The sequence below is a fragment of the Lepisma saccharinum genome, chromosome 1 (genome assembly GCF_977018435.1).
Source record: "Lepisma saccharinum chromosome 1, izLepSacc3.1, whole genome shotgun sequence".
NCBI classification, from domain to species: Eukaryota; Metazoa; Arthropoda; class Insecta; order Zygentoma; family Lepismatidae; genus Lepisma; species Lepisma saccharinum.
The window spans coordinates 214706222-214717954 of NC_139229.1; the positions used below are offsets into that span (position 1 = coordinate 214706222).

Genomic DNA, 11733 nt, shown 5'->3' on the forward strand with positions numbered 1-11733 from the left:
TCGCGCCCATAATAATTCTAAAATAGAACGATCAAGGCGTCCAACTGACAATCACTCTAGCTTCCTAGACCGCAATCTTTTATTTCGTCATTTTACAAGCGGTTCCCAAATTAGAGTCACGAGAACAAGTCAACACCGAAAAATATAGGTCTTCATGGTGTAACTAACCCAGTAACTGTTGCAACAGACTAAACGGATTTAAGTACTTATGAAACCCTTAATTTTATTTTGAGCCAACGTCTTTCGCGTGAGTAAAATGTAATACGATACGCGACCAGTAACTACTGACCCTGCATAGAAAGGTCTTTGGGTGTCTCTGGCTTAAAGTAACTTGTAATCTATCACTCTCTGCGTAACTAACCCAAAACGAAAGAGTTTTGGTACAGCAACCCATTACATGCTCAATTACATAACTTGTACACTGCACAGGTAACGTGCAGTTTCGTGTATATAAAATGATATAAAAGATGCATAAACCACGCGATCCACCCACGAAAACAATGTCTTCCCTTGCCCCTCTTTCCTGCCCCCTTTAGGGCACACTCTGGCTTTGTTCCTCTGAGAACGCCGGCAGATCGCCTCTTTCCCATGGACTGTCCTTTGTATTCTAATCAAGATCACTTTCCCAGCCCTCAAACGGCGCCGGTTTCCAATCGGAACTGTACCTGGAAACGCCGCGGAAGGCTTGCCTCTGGGTTCCTGCATCCGGCCAAACATCTTCCTCGCAAAACACCAAGGGCACACATAGGGAAGAACATGTTCTCATCGCACAGGAAAGGAGTATTACAGAACGCGGTGACAATTTAGTTCGTGGTGTTTCTGTGTATGTGTGTAACGCAGCGCCAGTGAAGGTGAGTGCAAGCTACTATGAGGAATTATGGTGTTACTGTATTAGGTGTGTGCGTGAGCTGTGGGTGTCTTTCTTCTTCTATGGTGATGTACAATGCTTGACGAGCGGATGTTACTGATTTATAGCCATGGTTCGATTGTCCACCGAGGATAATGGAAACGCCGGTTGCAGTTGGGGCGTGAAAAATGCACTTCTCCTCCCAAAATGAGTTTCATTTGTTCCGACTGACAATGGGAAATTTTAGCAAATGCCAAATTGCAGAGAAGTATGCGTGAATTTTTGGTTTAATTTTTCCATCTTAATAAGATTGATAATGGCGCTTATACAGCTAGACCAAGAAGAGAAAAACCCTCCAGCGCTGTCTAGAGTAACGCGGGCGATGTAATCAGCTGATTACCGTGGAATCCTGCCCATTCGATGTCAGAATGTGCTCAGTTATTCAATCCGCCGTACACAGCAAAAGTACAGCCGTAATATTTAACGTTGTTTAATTTTTTGACAACGAAGCAAGGGAGGGTTAGAAATATGGCAAAACTCTGGGACAAACAAAGGGGGAGCCAGAGGAGAAAACAAATGACTGTTCAGTTTAGTTCGTCGGGATATTTCTTATCTTGGTAGAACTTATCGTGCGCCCCTTTTTCACATCTCCTACCGACTGGATATTTACTGAAAGACTACATCTAAGGAAAAGATCTGTTATGTATACCGATTATGTTTTTTAATGTCAGTCAAACTAAGTACTCAACTTCCATTGTTGTGTTATTTATGTGTAAATAATAGATTGATTTAGTATATATATGTATACACGACACATACAGAAGTGGAAGAGAAATAAGACCAACACACAGTTCAAAAGTCTACTTTGTCCCAGACCCAAGAAGTCGGATAAATCTCTCGCATGGAATGTCACGAAATATTTTTTACGGTTTGAGGCATTAAACCAATGCTATGCTTTAAAGTCAAATTCCCCCACATTATCTTCTATTTCTATTTAGGCTACTTTGCGTCGCATTTTAAAGATAATCACCACGATGAGGATGATGATGCAACTAATTAGATGTCGGAACAAACATATCAATACCTTATTCAGGATTTGAACCTAGGGCACTTGACGTCGTAGCCTATCCACAAGAAAGTCCTCGGTGATAGTCAATGCTGCCTTGTAACAAAGCAAAGGGATGTCGTGTTCGATCCCCGATGGATGCAATACAATGGCTCGTAACTCACTTTAAGTTGTAGATCCATTCCCAATTCTTTCTCTGCACTAAGTACACTTAGACAAACTTTGCATTGTATCCTACTGGAGTACAAATGTGATACATCGCACGTGAAATACAATACTAGGAGAAATGTTGATACAGGCACTGAAAGGTTGAGGAGGCGTATGTAGAACCAAAAACCGGGGATGAAAATATATTTTGAAGGAAGTCCAAAGTTCATTTAGTGGAAAAATAATCATAAAATTATTGGTTTCTGAAGTGTTTTTTTGGGAGGGGGGTTTAATTATTTTGGTCAGGCGAGGAATATGGATATGGGCTACGATGGGTCCACGGGTATTAATCATTAATGAAAGATGCTGATACTCGTAGCAAAGTTATTGACTGCCAAGTACAGCGAGACAAATACAGATAATTATTCTGCACTGAACCATACCATAAAGGAATGTAGAACGGTGACTTAATTTCATGGCAAAAAAGTAATCACTGTGACAAAACCTCATGAACGTCAATCCTCCGTGAAAATAAATGCAACAAACACAGATACACAAATTATATGCTAATTCGTCAGGTGGCAGCTGAATAAATTATGCGACCTCCCAGTAATGTAGCAGAACGCTGGTAGCACACTAACTAGCAAGCATTCTCGCGTGTGAGGACTGTTCACTACTCTCTTTTCTTTATGTTCGAATCAGCCCATTTAAGGGTAGGAACGGAAACTGGATCGCTCCTTCGCACATCCACTGCATACAACACGAACTCCCAGATCGGATCTGGAGGGAAAATCCCACACGGCCTTTGCGGAAGTAGATGTCTGAACTGCCCCCTTTTTTTATATAAGGAGAACGTGAAAAAAAATTGAGCGGAAGAAATAAGCTCCACATTCCCAGCGCGGCTGCAAGATTTCTTGCTCTAATGATGTCACGGGAAACGTTGAAAGATGTTACGGCAGGCAATTACGAGAATCTTTTGTGAACGGTTTCCTCGACAACCGCGTGGCAAGAGGTTATTCCACACAACTCTTTTATGGCCCGAACAACAATGTCATCGTGATAATCTCAGAAAATAGTTTATGAAATTCCTTGGCTGTTAAGCACTGCTTAGAGGAAGGAAAGGAAAGGGGGGGGGGGAGATGCGTGAAACCCTCATGGAAAGAAATCTGCATCTCGCTAGTTATCGGAAGGTCCTGAACGTGATTGATTGATGGACTGAGTGCAGAACATAGCAGGGATGGTATCGAGGCAGTCTCTCGTCATATACTGTGAGGAGATTCTCGTTCTCCAGCTGTAAATGCCTGTTTCGTTCTCGGCCTGGTATTTATTTAAAAACACTCGTCTCGAAAAACATAGCATGTACAGCATGTCACTGTGCAAACCTTTACAGTGAATATACACCATTAAGGGAAACAACTTGTCTAATTGTAGCCTCATTTTCGACGCTGTCAGCTCTCCAAAAGCGGAATTTTATCCTGTATAAATGCAACCAACAGTACAGATTCACAAACGTCACTCATGAATTCATTTTGCAAGTATGATAAACAAAAATACCTAACACATCGATCGAGACCGAGAATCTCAAAAACTACGTCTCGTCTCGACAAGTTACGAAGGGCCTGGCCTCGTTTTCGTCTCGATTTTTTGAAAGACCGTCTCAGTACCATTCATAGTACATTTGTGACTTGCTATCGTTATATAGTACTGAGAAAGTGGACTGACGAAAAGAAAAGTGAATGAACAGAATTTTGGAATAAAATAATGCACGCAATTTTGAAACTTATCATTGAGACACTCAAAATTAATATCGTGATATCTCTAGAACTATAACCCAAACTAGTGTCCACAAACTAATATCCTCAAACATTTTATATATGGGGACACTCCGCAGAACTAAAGAAAATCATAGGTACACAACGAAAATCCTGGCTACAGTTCCAGGCGCCAGAACTTGTTAGCATGCAAGCACGATAACTCTACCTATAGAATACGTACATAAAGGTAAAGGTAAAGTTTCCCGTGCATATAGCATCATACCATGAAGGCACATTTAAGTGACGTGAGGGAGTAGGGCTCTACACATTCTCGATCTCAGCCATTTTGGGGGTGGTGATCAGCACCTCGCTCAGACCGCCTCTACCCGCTAGGGTTGCTCCCAGGTACCTATTGATTCGAGGAGCTCCGGAGCCGCTTTATGCGGGGACAAGGCCGGAAAAAAAAATCCTATCTTAGAATCGAACCCGGGTCTTCCGCGTTGCAGTCAGACGACATACAGATTAGACCACCGCGGCACATATATCGCAACTTACTCATCGATTAATTACATTTACCAACAAATCCTTGGCGAATATTGGGGAATTTTTAGTTTTAAGTTCATTTTATGTACGAACTCAATTTTGTCTGTGGAAAATACCAGTCATGAAAAATTTCTGGCGTGTTCGCCATCCGAGACTATTCTCACAGGGGCATCATTGAAGCAAAAAACTCTGGCGAAGGGGGTATAATGCTCGTGATGATACGAGATAAAGGAGGGGGCCTGTATTTCCGGTTTGAGTAGAGGAGGGCTCTCCATGCGAAGATGGATCCACTCCCCAGAGTCCCATTCGGCCGCAGCGATCCTGGTGGAGGACGTTCCCGGAAAACTCCGGGAAGAATGGCATTAACCTGGGAATCACGGCAGAAACGATGGGCCGAGAAGCTGGAGGCATCCGGTGAAAAATCACGATAAAAAAAAAAGTGATTTGGGAAGCGCGGGAGTTAATGTTCCAACAAAACTAGAAAGTTACAATGGAAGTTGATTCGTTAAAGCCCTGTTGAACCGGGAGCCTGTGCCAGAAACGACTTATTAAAAAAATTTCGCTTGTTCCCAGCAACCACGTCTACATACCATATTCTGAAAAAAGGAAATTAGAACCGTTTATCTTCTAAGATAATGAAGAAAGTATTTGTGTTGATTTAATAAGTTGTTCCTAAGAATTTAGATTAAACAGTTTAATCATGTTGATGCTACGAACAAGGTTTCTTCTAACAGAAAATTAGTTAATAAAACATTCAATCAGCATAACTGAAAGTCATAGGGATTTTTTTTTCATGCGTCTCTTTTTCAACAATTTGGAATATTGGCTTTGTCCTTCAAACTATTTGAAAAAAAAGTAGTGCGTGATACATGTTCATGATCCATCAGATCTTTAACCATGGATCGCGCAGATAGCAATCATGCAGCGGTTGGTTTCGCAATAAAGTCGCAAGAACTGACACTTGTTTTAAATAAAAGTAACTAAAGGAACCCATTGAAATGTAAAAACACTTTCAAAGGAGTAGTGTCTGTGCGCGCGTAATATACATTCCTTATCATCCGAGATGGTGCTGAGAGCATTGTTTGAAAATCGAGACTTGTACAAATAAGACCGGGACGTCTGAGACTAGTTTGTGAAGTGTGGTAAAACTTCGCCAAAATGAAAATTGCTTAACGATTCTACCTATTCACACATATCATTGCGGTGGCTGCCGGATTATTGATAGATTTGTTAAACATGTTTACAAAAACCTATGTTGTAGTAAGCATTTCATATGTGCGTGTGCGTGCCTTTTTTTTTTTTTTGAATAGAGAACGAGACAGGCATTTCGATTCTTACCTGACGCAAGCCCCATGGTCGATCGTGAGTATCACAAGTGCTGATTTTAGAAGCTTTCAGCTACGTTATGGCCAAGTTTCACTGTGTTCAACCCATCATTGAAATTTAATAAAAGCAACATGGAAAAATGCGAACGGAGCTTATACCTCTACATCAAATAAAGTGATTTGTAGCATAAGAGGAGACAGGTTTTCTGGTGAGACACGACGAGTCTTCTCCAAGTTCCGCCCCGTCTGGATATCTTTCCTAATCCGAAACCATTTTCACAAATCCCAATCACGAATAATAATGGTCCCACCTTGGCGTAAGAGCACAGGGAAACCTGCAGCTTGCATCACTCAACGTAGCAATTTCTTCCATCTTAATAAATGCTCCGAGGCTTCTATACTAAGTCTCACGCACAACCTAATGATCATTAGACGTCGAGGAGAGATTCTTTTAATTCCCCGAGACGTCCTCCGAAGCTTTGTTCCCCGTGGGACGTCCGTTCCAGCACCACCAAAGGACGCATTAGTACCTTAATTGAAAGCCAAACCTCCTGTTTGCGTAGACGAATGGGGGCCTTGCAGTAATTGGTTCTGCAGGCAATCAATGCGGACACTAATGCGAGCCTCGAGAAATGTCCTCCCGTCCAACGGAATGAATCTCCTTGGCCTAATTCCTCTCTTCGGCCATCATCAATCGAAGCCCTCATCAACGCCGAACAATCCTTTCCAACGTACGGTGAAGGACATTCTAGAACCATACGTCACTCTCCACTTATATTTCGCCAACTTGCTGATTTGTTAATGTTGCACACAACGTACGTGTTTCCATGATGCCGATGGAATGTACGGAATATTTTCTTCACAGAATATTTAGATGCCTTACAGCAAGGAACAAGGAACAAGTTCTGAGAAACTGATATCACTGTAGATAGATTCTGATGAGTTTGCACCAAGATGCCGATTCCGATGAACTGAAATAATTGTCGATACCGATTTTGAAGGAACTCTAAACATTAATGGTACACATTTCATGAACTAAAATCATTGATCTGATGAACTGGAATTATTGCATGTACCGATTCTAACAAACTAAAATCATTGTATATAATGAATTGGAATCATTTTCGATATTGATTCTGATTAAATTGAATCATTTTCGATACTAATTCCAATTAACTGGCATCATTTTAGAAACTGATTTTTATGAATTCGAATTATCGTAGATACTGCTTCTGGCATACTGCAATCAAAAGCGATAATCGGATGTGGTGTTATCTCATTTTCACAGCTCTCTTATGATTGTGCTCTTTCATCTTTCTTCTGTGTGTAAATATTCTCAGCACCGGTGCATCCATTTACAAATACATTGAAACATTGCATGCACATACAGGGTGATTATAAAGTTTCTATCCATTTCTGTGAAAAACTATTAGAATCAAAACAATAATGAGAATGGAAAATCTAACACTTAGTAACACATAATCTATCAAAACCTACTACAAATAATTTAAACTCAACCTCAGAGTAACACATAATCAATCACAAGTTGCAATGACCACCCTGCACGTCCACACAAAACTCCCAGCGAGGCTCAGTGCAACCTGTGATGGATTATGTGTTATTCAGAGTTGGGTTTACATTATCTGTAAACGCTTTGATATATTATGTGTTACTAAATGTTAGGTTTTTCCATTCTCATTATTGGTTTGATTCTAATATCTGTTTTTCATAGAAATGGATCGAAACTTTATAATCACCCTGTATTTTGGTCGAATTTTTACCTACGGCGTGTGACAATGCGAAGCCAGAGGTCTCAGATTCGGGCCCTACTCAGGATTTCCCATAATTAATTTCATCGGTTCATTTCTATCCTCATCGTTGTGATTCACCAAAGAGGTAGAAAAGCGATGTAAAATAAAGGAAGACAGAAATACATACGTAGTATTCGTAAATTGCCTAGATCTGTCTGATTCTATGAAGTTACATCAAAAGTAATGTCAATTTTTCTTGGAAAGTCACGGTTTTCCGTAGCAGTTAATTATGCTAGGTCACGCCACAGCAATATTTGACTCGTCACTCACTTGATTACTAACATTACTGCAGCCATGTGACCATTTCATATGATCCTACCCCGAGTAGCTTCAGCTCGGTTTCTGTTTGGAACAATTTTTTTTTTTTTACCTATTTATAAGATAGCAGGGTTGTAATTAATGCATATTGCGGGACGACTGTAGCATACATGTAAAAGGTAACAATGTGAAATGATACATAATGACTACCAAGGAATTTACCGGGAAAAAGTAGAATAATAATAATAGTTCCATCGCTTTTCTTCTTTTCAGGAGTCATTCGTGTTGCCGAAAGGGCCGCTCCCAGACGGAACATCCGCCCGATATGACGCGAGGGAAGCTCCGCAAAGGCTGCAGCCTGGAGGTCATCCTTGAGGAAGGCTCTGACGACCGCCACGTCGTAGCACACCCTCACCACATACGATCCCCGCAGCCCAGGAACAAATCCTCACGATCGCGCCTCAAGAGGACCAGGAGCCTTGGCGGCAGGTAAATGCATGCAATGGGAAAGACGCAGGTCAATGCACCGCAGAAAAGATGCGTTGATGTACAGTCACGGACACTTTTGGGTTGTAACATTCCAATTGAAAGTCAATGGGATTATCACAACCCAGAAATGTCCTTGGCTGTACCTACCCAATGATATCTTAGAAAAAAAAACTTTCGGAACCAAACAGTTCCAATGGACTTGCTTGGTGTCGAATTTAATTGAATTTTGTTCTAAGTCCACACTATGCAGGGTAGGTTAACCGGGACTGAATCTACAGTTTAAAGTGGGATCTGAACCAATATGTACAGTTACCGGCAATAAGAATAGGACACCTAGATCCTGAAATAATCGCTTCCCTGCAAAGCATTGTGTGTGTTGCCTAACCCTACGGCGGTGGTAGAACTTACCATTGAAAATTTATTTATCGCCGTAAAGTAAGGAAAGAAAAACAAAACTTGCTCACTGCAAGCATTTCAAGATCTAGGTGCCCCATGTTTATTGTCGGTGACTGTAATTCTACCTAGTATCGAATCCGACACCCCTTGATTACAAGACAACGATGTAGCCAACTGCTTGGTATTGAGATGACATGACGAAACTAAGCAATTTCATCAAACTTGAAAGTACACTTTATGCACAAATAGGCTAATCGGAACTTCAGTTACTACCTAAAGTAGGATTAACGTCCATTTTATGAAGAATTCGAAATAGGCAAGAATTATAGTTCAAAGTAGGATCCCAACCGCTGAATTGTGCTCCCACTGGGAATCCAACCAGAGATCATTTGATTAGAAGGTGAAGGCGTCCACACGAAGAAGCACAATGTCGCCATAATTAATTCAGAGTGAGAGGCGGTTGAATTTTCACATTTATTGATTCGTTTTATTTTAATTTGCATTCCTGTCACCTTTGGCTAATCGTGAAGATGAGGAAGGAGCACTCACAAGGAACACCCATGCCCAGGGCGGGATTCGAACCAGGGAGGTTGAATTATCGGATTTCTAACGTTCAACATTCTCGACAGAGACGAGAACTTCCAGGTTGAATTAAGTCTATTCATAGTGTCAGTACCATGGTTACAAATGACGAAATCAAATTAATCCCTGACATTTTCACCACTGAGAAAGTATTAATTATTTTCCCAATTGCTTAAAAAAGGTTCTATGAGCTAATACCTTCCCAAAGCTTTCATTCATTCGAAATACGTTCGTAGGCGCTACAAATAATAATAACAAAAAGGTAATAAAAAAAAAAGGTAAAGTGTTCCCCTGTGCTTAGCACCACGCCATGAAGGCGTATAGGGGGTGTGGGGGTAACGCCCCACACTTTCTTGATCCGGTCGTGAGTGGGGGTGATGTGATCAGCATCACGCCCCTGACCGTATTTACCCCCCCCCCCAGGGTTTCCCCCAGGTAGCCATGTTATTCGACGCTGGGTGGACGCCGGGTCCGCTTCCAACGTTAGGAAATTATGAAAATGGAGATATTTTTGACGCAACCCGCTCGTATGGTGTATTTGAGGAAATATTTCCACGCAGTTGAACAATTGCATCCATGTAATCCCGCACGTACTCGCACGCCCAATTGCATAAAACTTAGAACGAAAGAGGGACCTAGGGTAAATTCATGAATAACTTTCTGGAACTCAGCCAAGTTATGCGGTGACCTGGCCATAAATATTAGGGGAACATTTTCCGCACACACACTCACACACACCAACTAATTTTGTGCTTATCGTAACCTACGTGAAAGTTCAAGAGACCATGATATGGTACAAACCACAGAAGAGAAAAACCTGGGGAATTTTATCTTGCCTCAATGAACGCTGCATTGCCTTCATGCTGTGTTGCCGAGAGTACTAACCAAATAAATAAATACAGTAATAATATTGGTACATATTATTGATGTTTACAAACTAAAACCAACTATAAACTAAAATCGAATTTTCTGACAATCCTAAACCCTCATGTTTATTAACGAAGCAACACGATTTTTTAAATTTTTTTTATCTGTCAGTATCCTGAGCTAGATCGATCCAACCTTCTATAATCCTTGCCACTTTTCCACATCTCCAGCTCAACATTTTCCTTACAAACGATCCTCAAAAAATGTTCTCATCTGCCAGACATGTTCTCATCTGTCTACCGCCACGTTAATAGCGATTTTATTAGACGAGAAACAAATACAAAGATAAAGTCATGTTTGGTTTGGCTGGAGTTTGTTTATAACAATTGAAACGTTTTAATGTTAGACCTATATTGATCTCCCTCCAGGGATCCAGGTTCGAACCCCTGATAAGCAGTGGGGGGAGAGAATTACTCTGAAAAGGGCCTTTTTTTAAAAATAATATTTATCGGCTGTATGATGGGGAGTCTCACTATGTTGTTATCCTGTGGGTAAAGAAAGCATGGGTACAATGTAACATTGTGTTGGAAAGAAGTTGAAAGTTCTGAATTATTAGGTAATGGGCCATTCATTTCCACATGTCTCTTACTATTTGCTGGTCCCCTATATTTGAAAGAATATTTATAGTTAACACGGTTGTTGAAGGTGAGTGTCACACGCTTTCAAATGAAAAGAAGGGGAATCAATAGAAAGCTGTTTTCTTCGTAGGGGTTCCCCAGATGTTCACAAAAGTTGTAAAAATGTCAAACTTAATTACAACTTTTGTGAACACGTGTGCACAACTTGTTTACAACTTTTGTGAACATGTGCGGGACCTCCCACGAAGAAAACAGCTTTCTTCTAATTCCCCTTCTACTCAAATGGCACAGAATGAAACACTACCTTGTCCAGGAGCCTGAATACAAATCTCTTCTGGAAACATGAATTTCTCTTGAAAAAAACCGATTAGCTTCGCTTAAACTTAACAAGATATTCAGAACTTTCTTTCAACAAAAACAACTAAATCTGACGGAAATTGTCCTGAATAGTCGCTACGTAATTTACGGAAAATGTTTCAAATCTAGTAATTATAACGTAGATGCTAGATGCTTAATTTAATTATAATCTTGACCGACTTTATCTTCTCCTAGGTTCAGAGCACGAGTGGTCGGTAGGAACCATCAGCCGCACATTCATCGCACTTGGAGCCATTTTAAACTTTGCCATTACGTTTAGTTACGACAATTTCTACTCTTAACCTCTTCAACGAATCTCCTCAGAGCCAATTCTCCAATTCGGCAGCTGGTAATTTTCTGTCCATTATGGACCCATTTCAGAGACCTGTAAATTAAGCAAGAAAACACGGAAAGGGAACATAAAAAACAATTACGTGTAAAAACAGAAACCTCTCCGCGCGTTCTACTGTCCTAAAGGAACAAAATTAAACCATTCTTGGAGAATCACAGTGGGAGGAGGGACGGTCTCGTAACACCGGAAGGATTTTGTCTAAATGTTTTGTGTGCAACGATTTCGTCAAAACCAAATGTAAATTAATAGGTTTTTCTTACTGAGTCAGTACTCTTTAAGTGTACCAAATAAAGTGCTAACC

General features: G+C 40.7%; 2 protein-coding genes across 3 annotated transcripts in view; one reads left to right on the forward strand and one right to left on the reverse strand.

Annotated features, from left to right (window-relative positions):
• MCU (mitochondrial calcium uniporter) overlaps positions 1-11733 on the reverse strand; it is an 809713-nt gene that overhangs the window by 309528 nt on the left and 488452 nt on the right. The window lies entirely within an intron of this gene.
• jv (javelin) overlaps positions 1-11733 on the forward strand; it is a 61160-nt gene that overhangs the window by 42752 nt on the left and 6675 nt on the right. Inside the window, exon 2 of the mRNA XM_083112054.1 lies at positions 8025-8240. Coding sequence (XP_082968180.1) covers positions 8077-8240 — 164 coding nt within the window. The 5' untranslated portion in view covers positions 8025-8076. The remainder of the gene's footprint in view (positions 1-8024; positions 8241-11733) is intronic.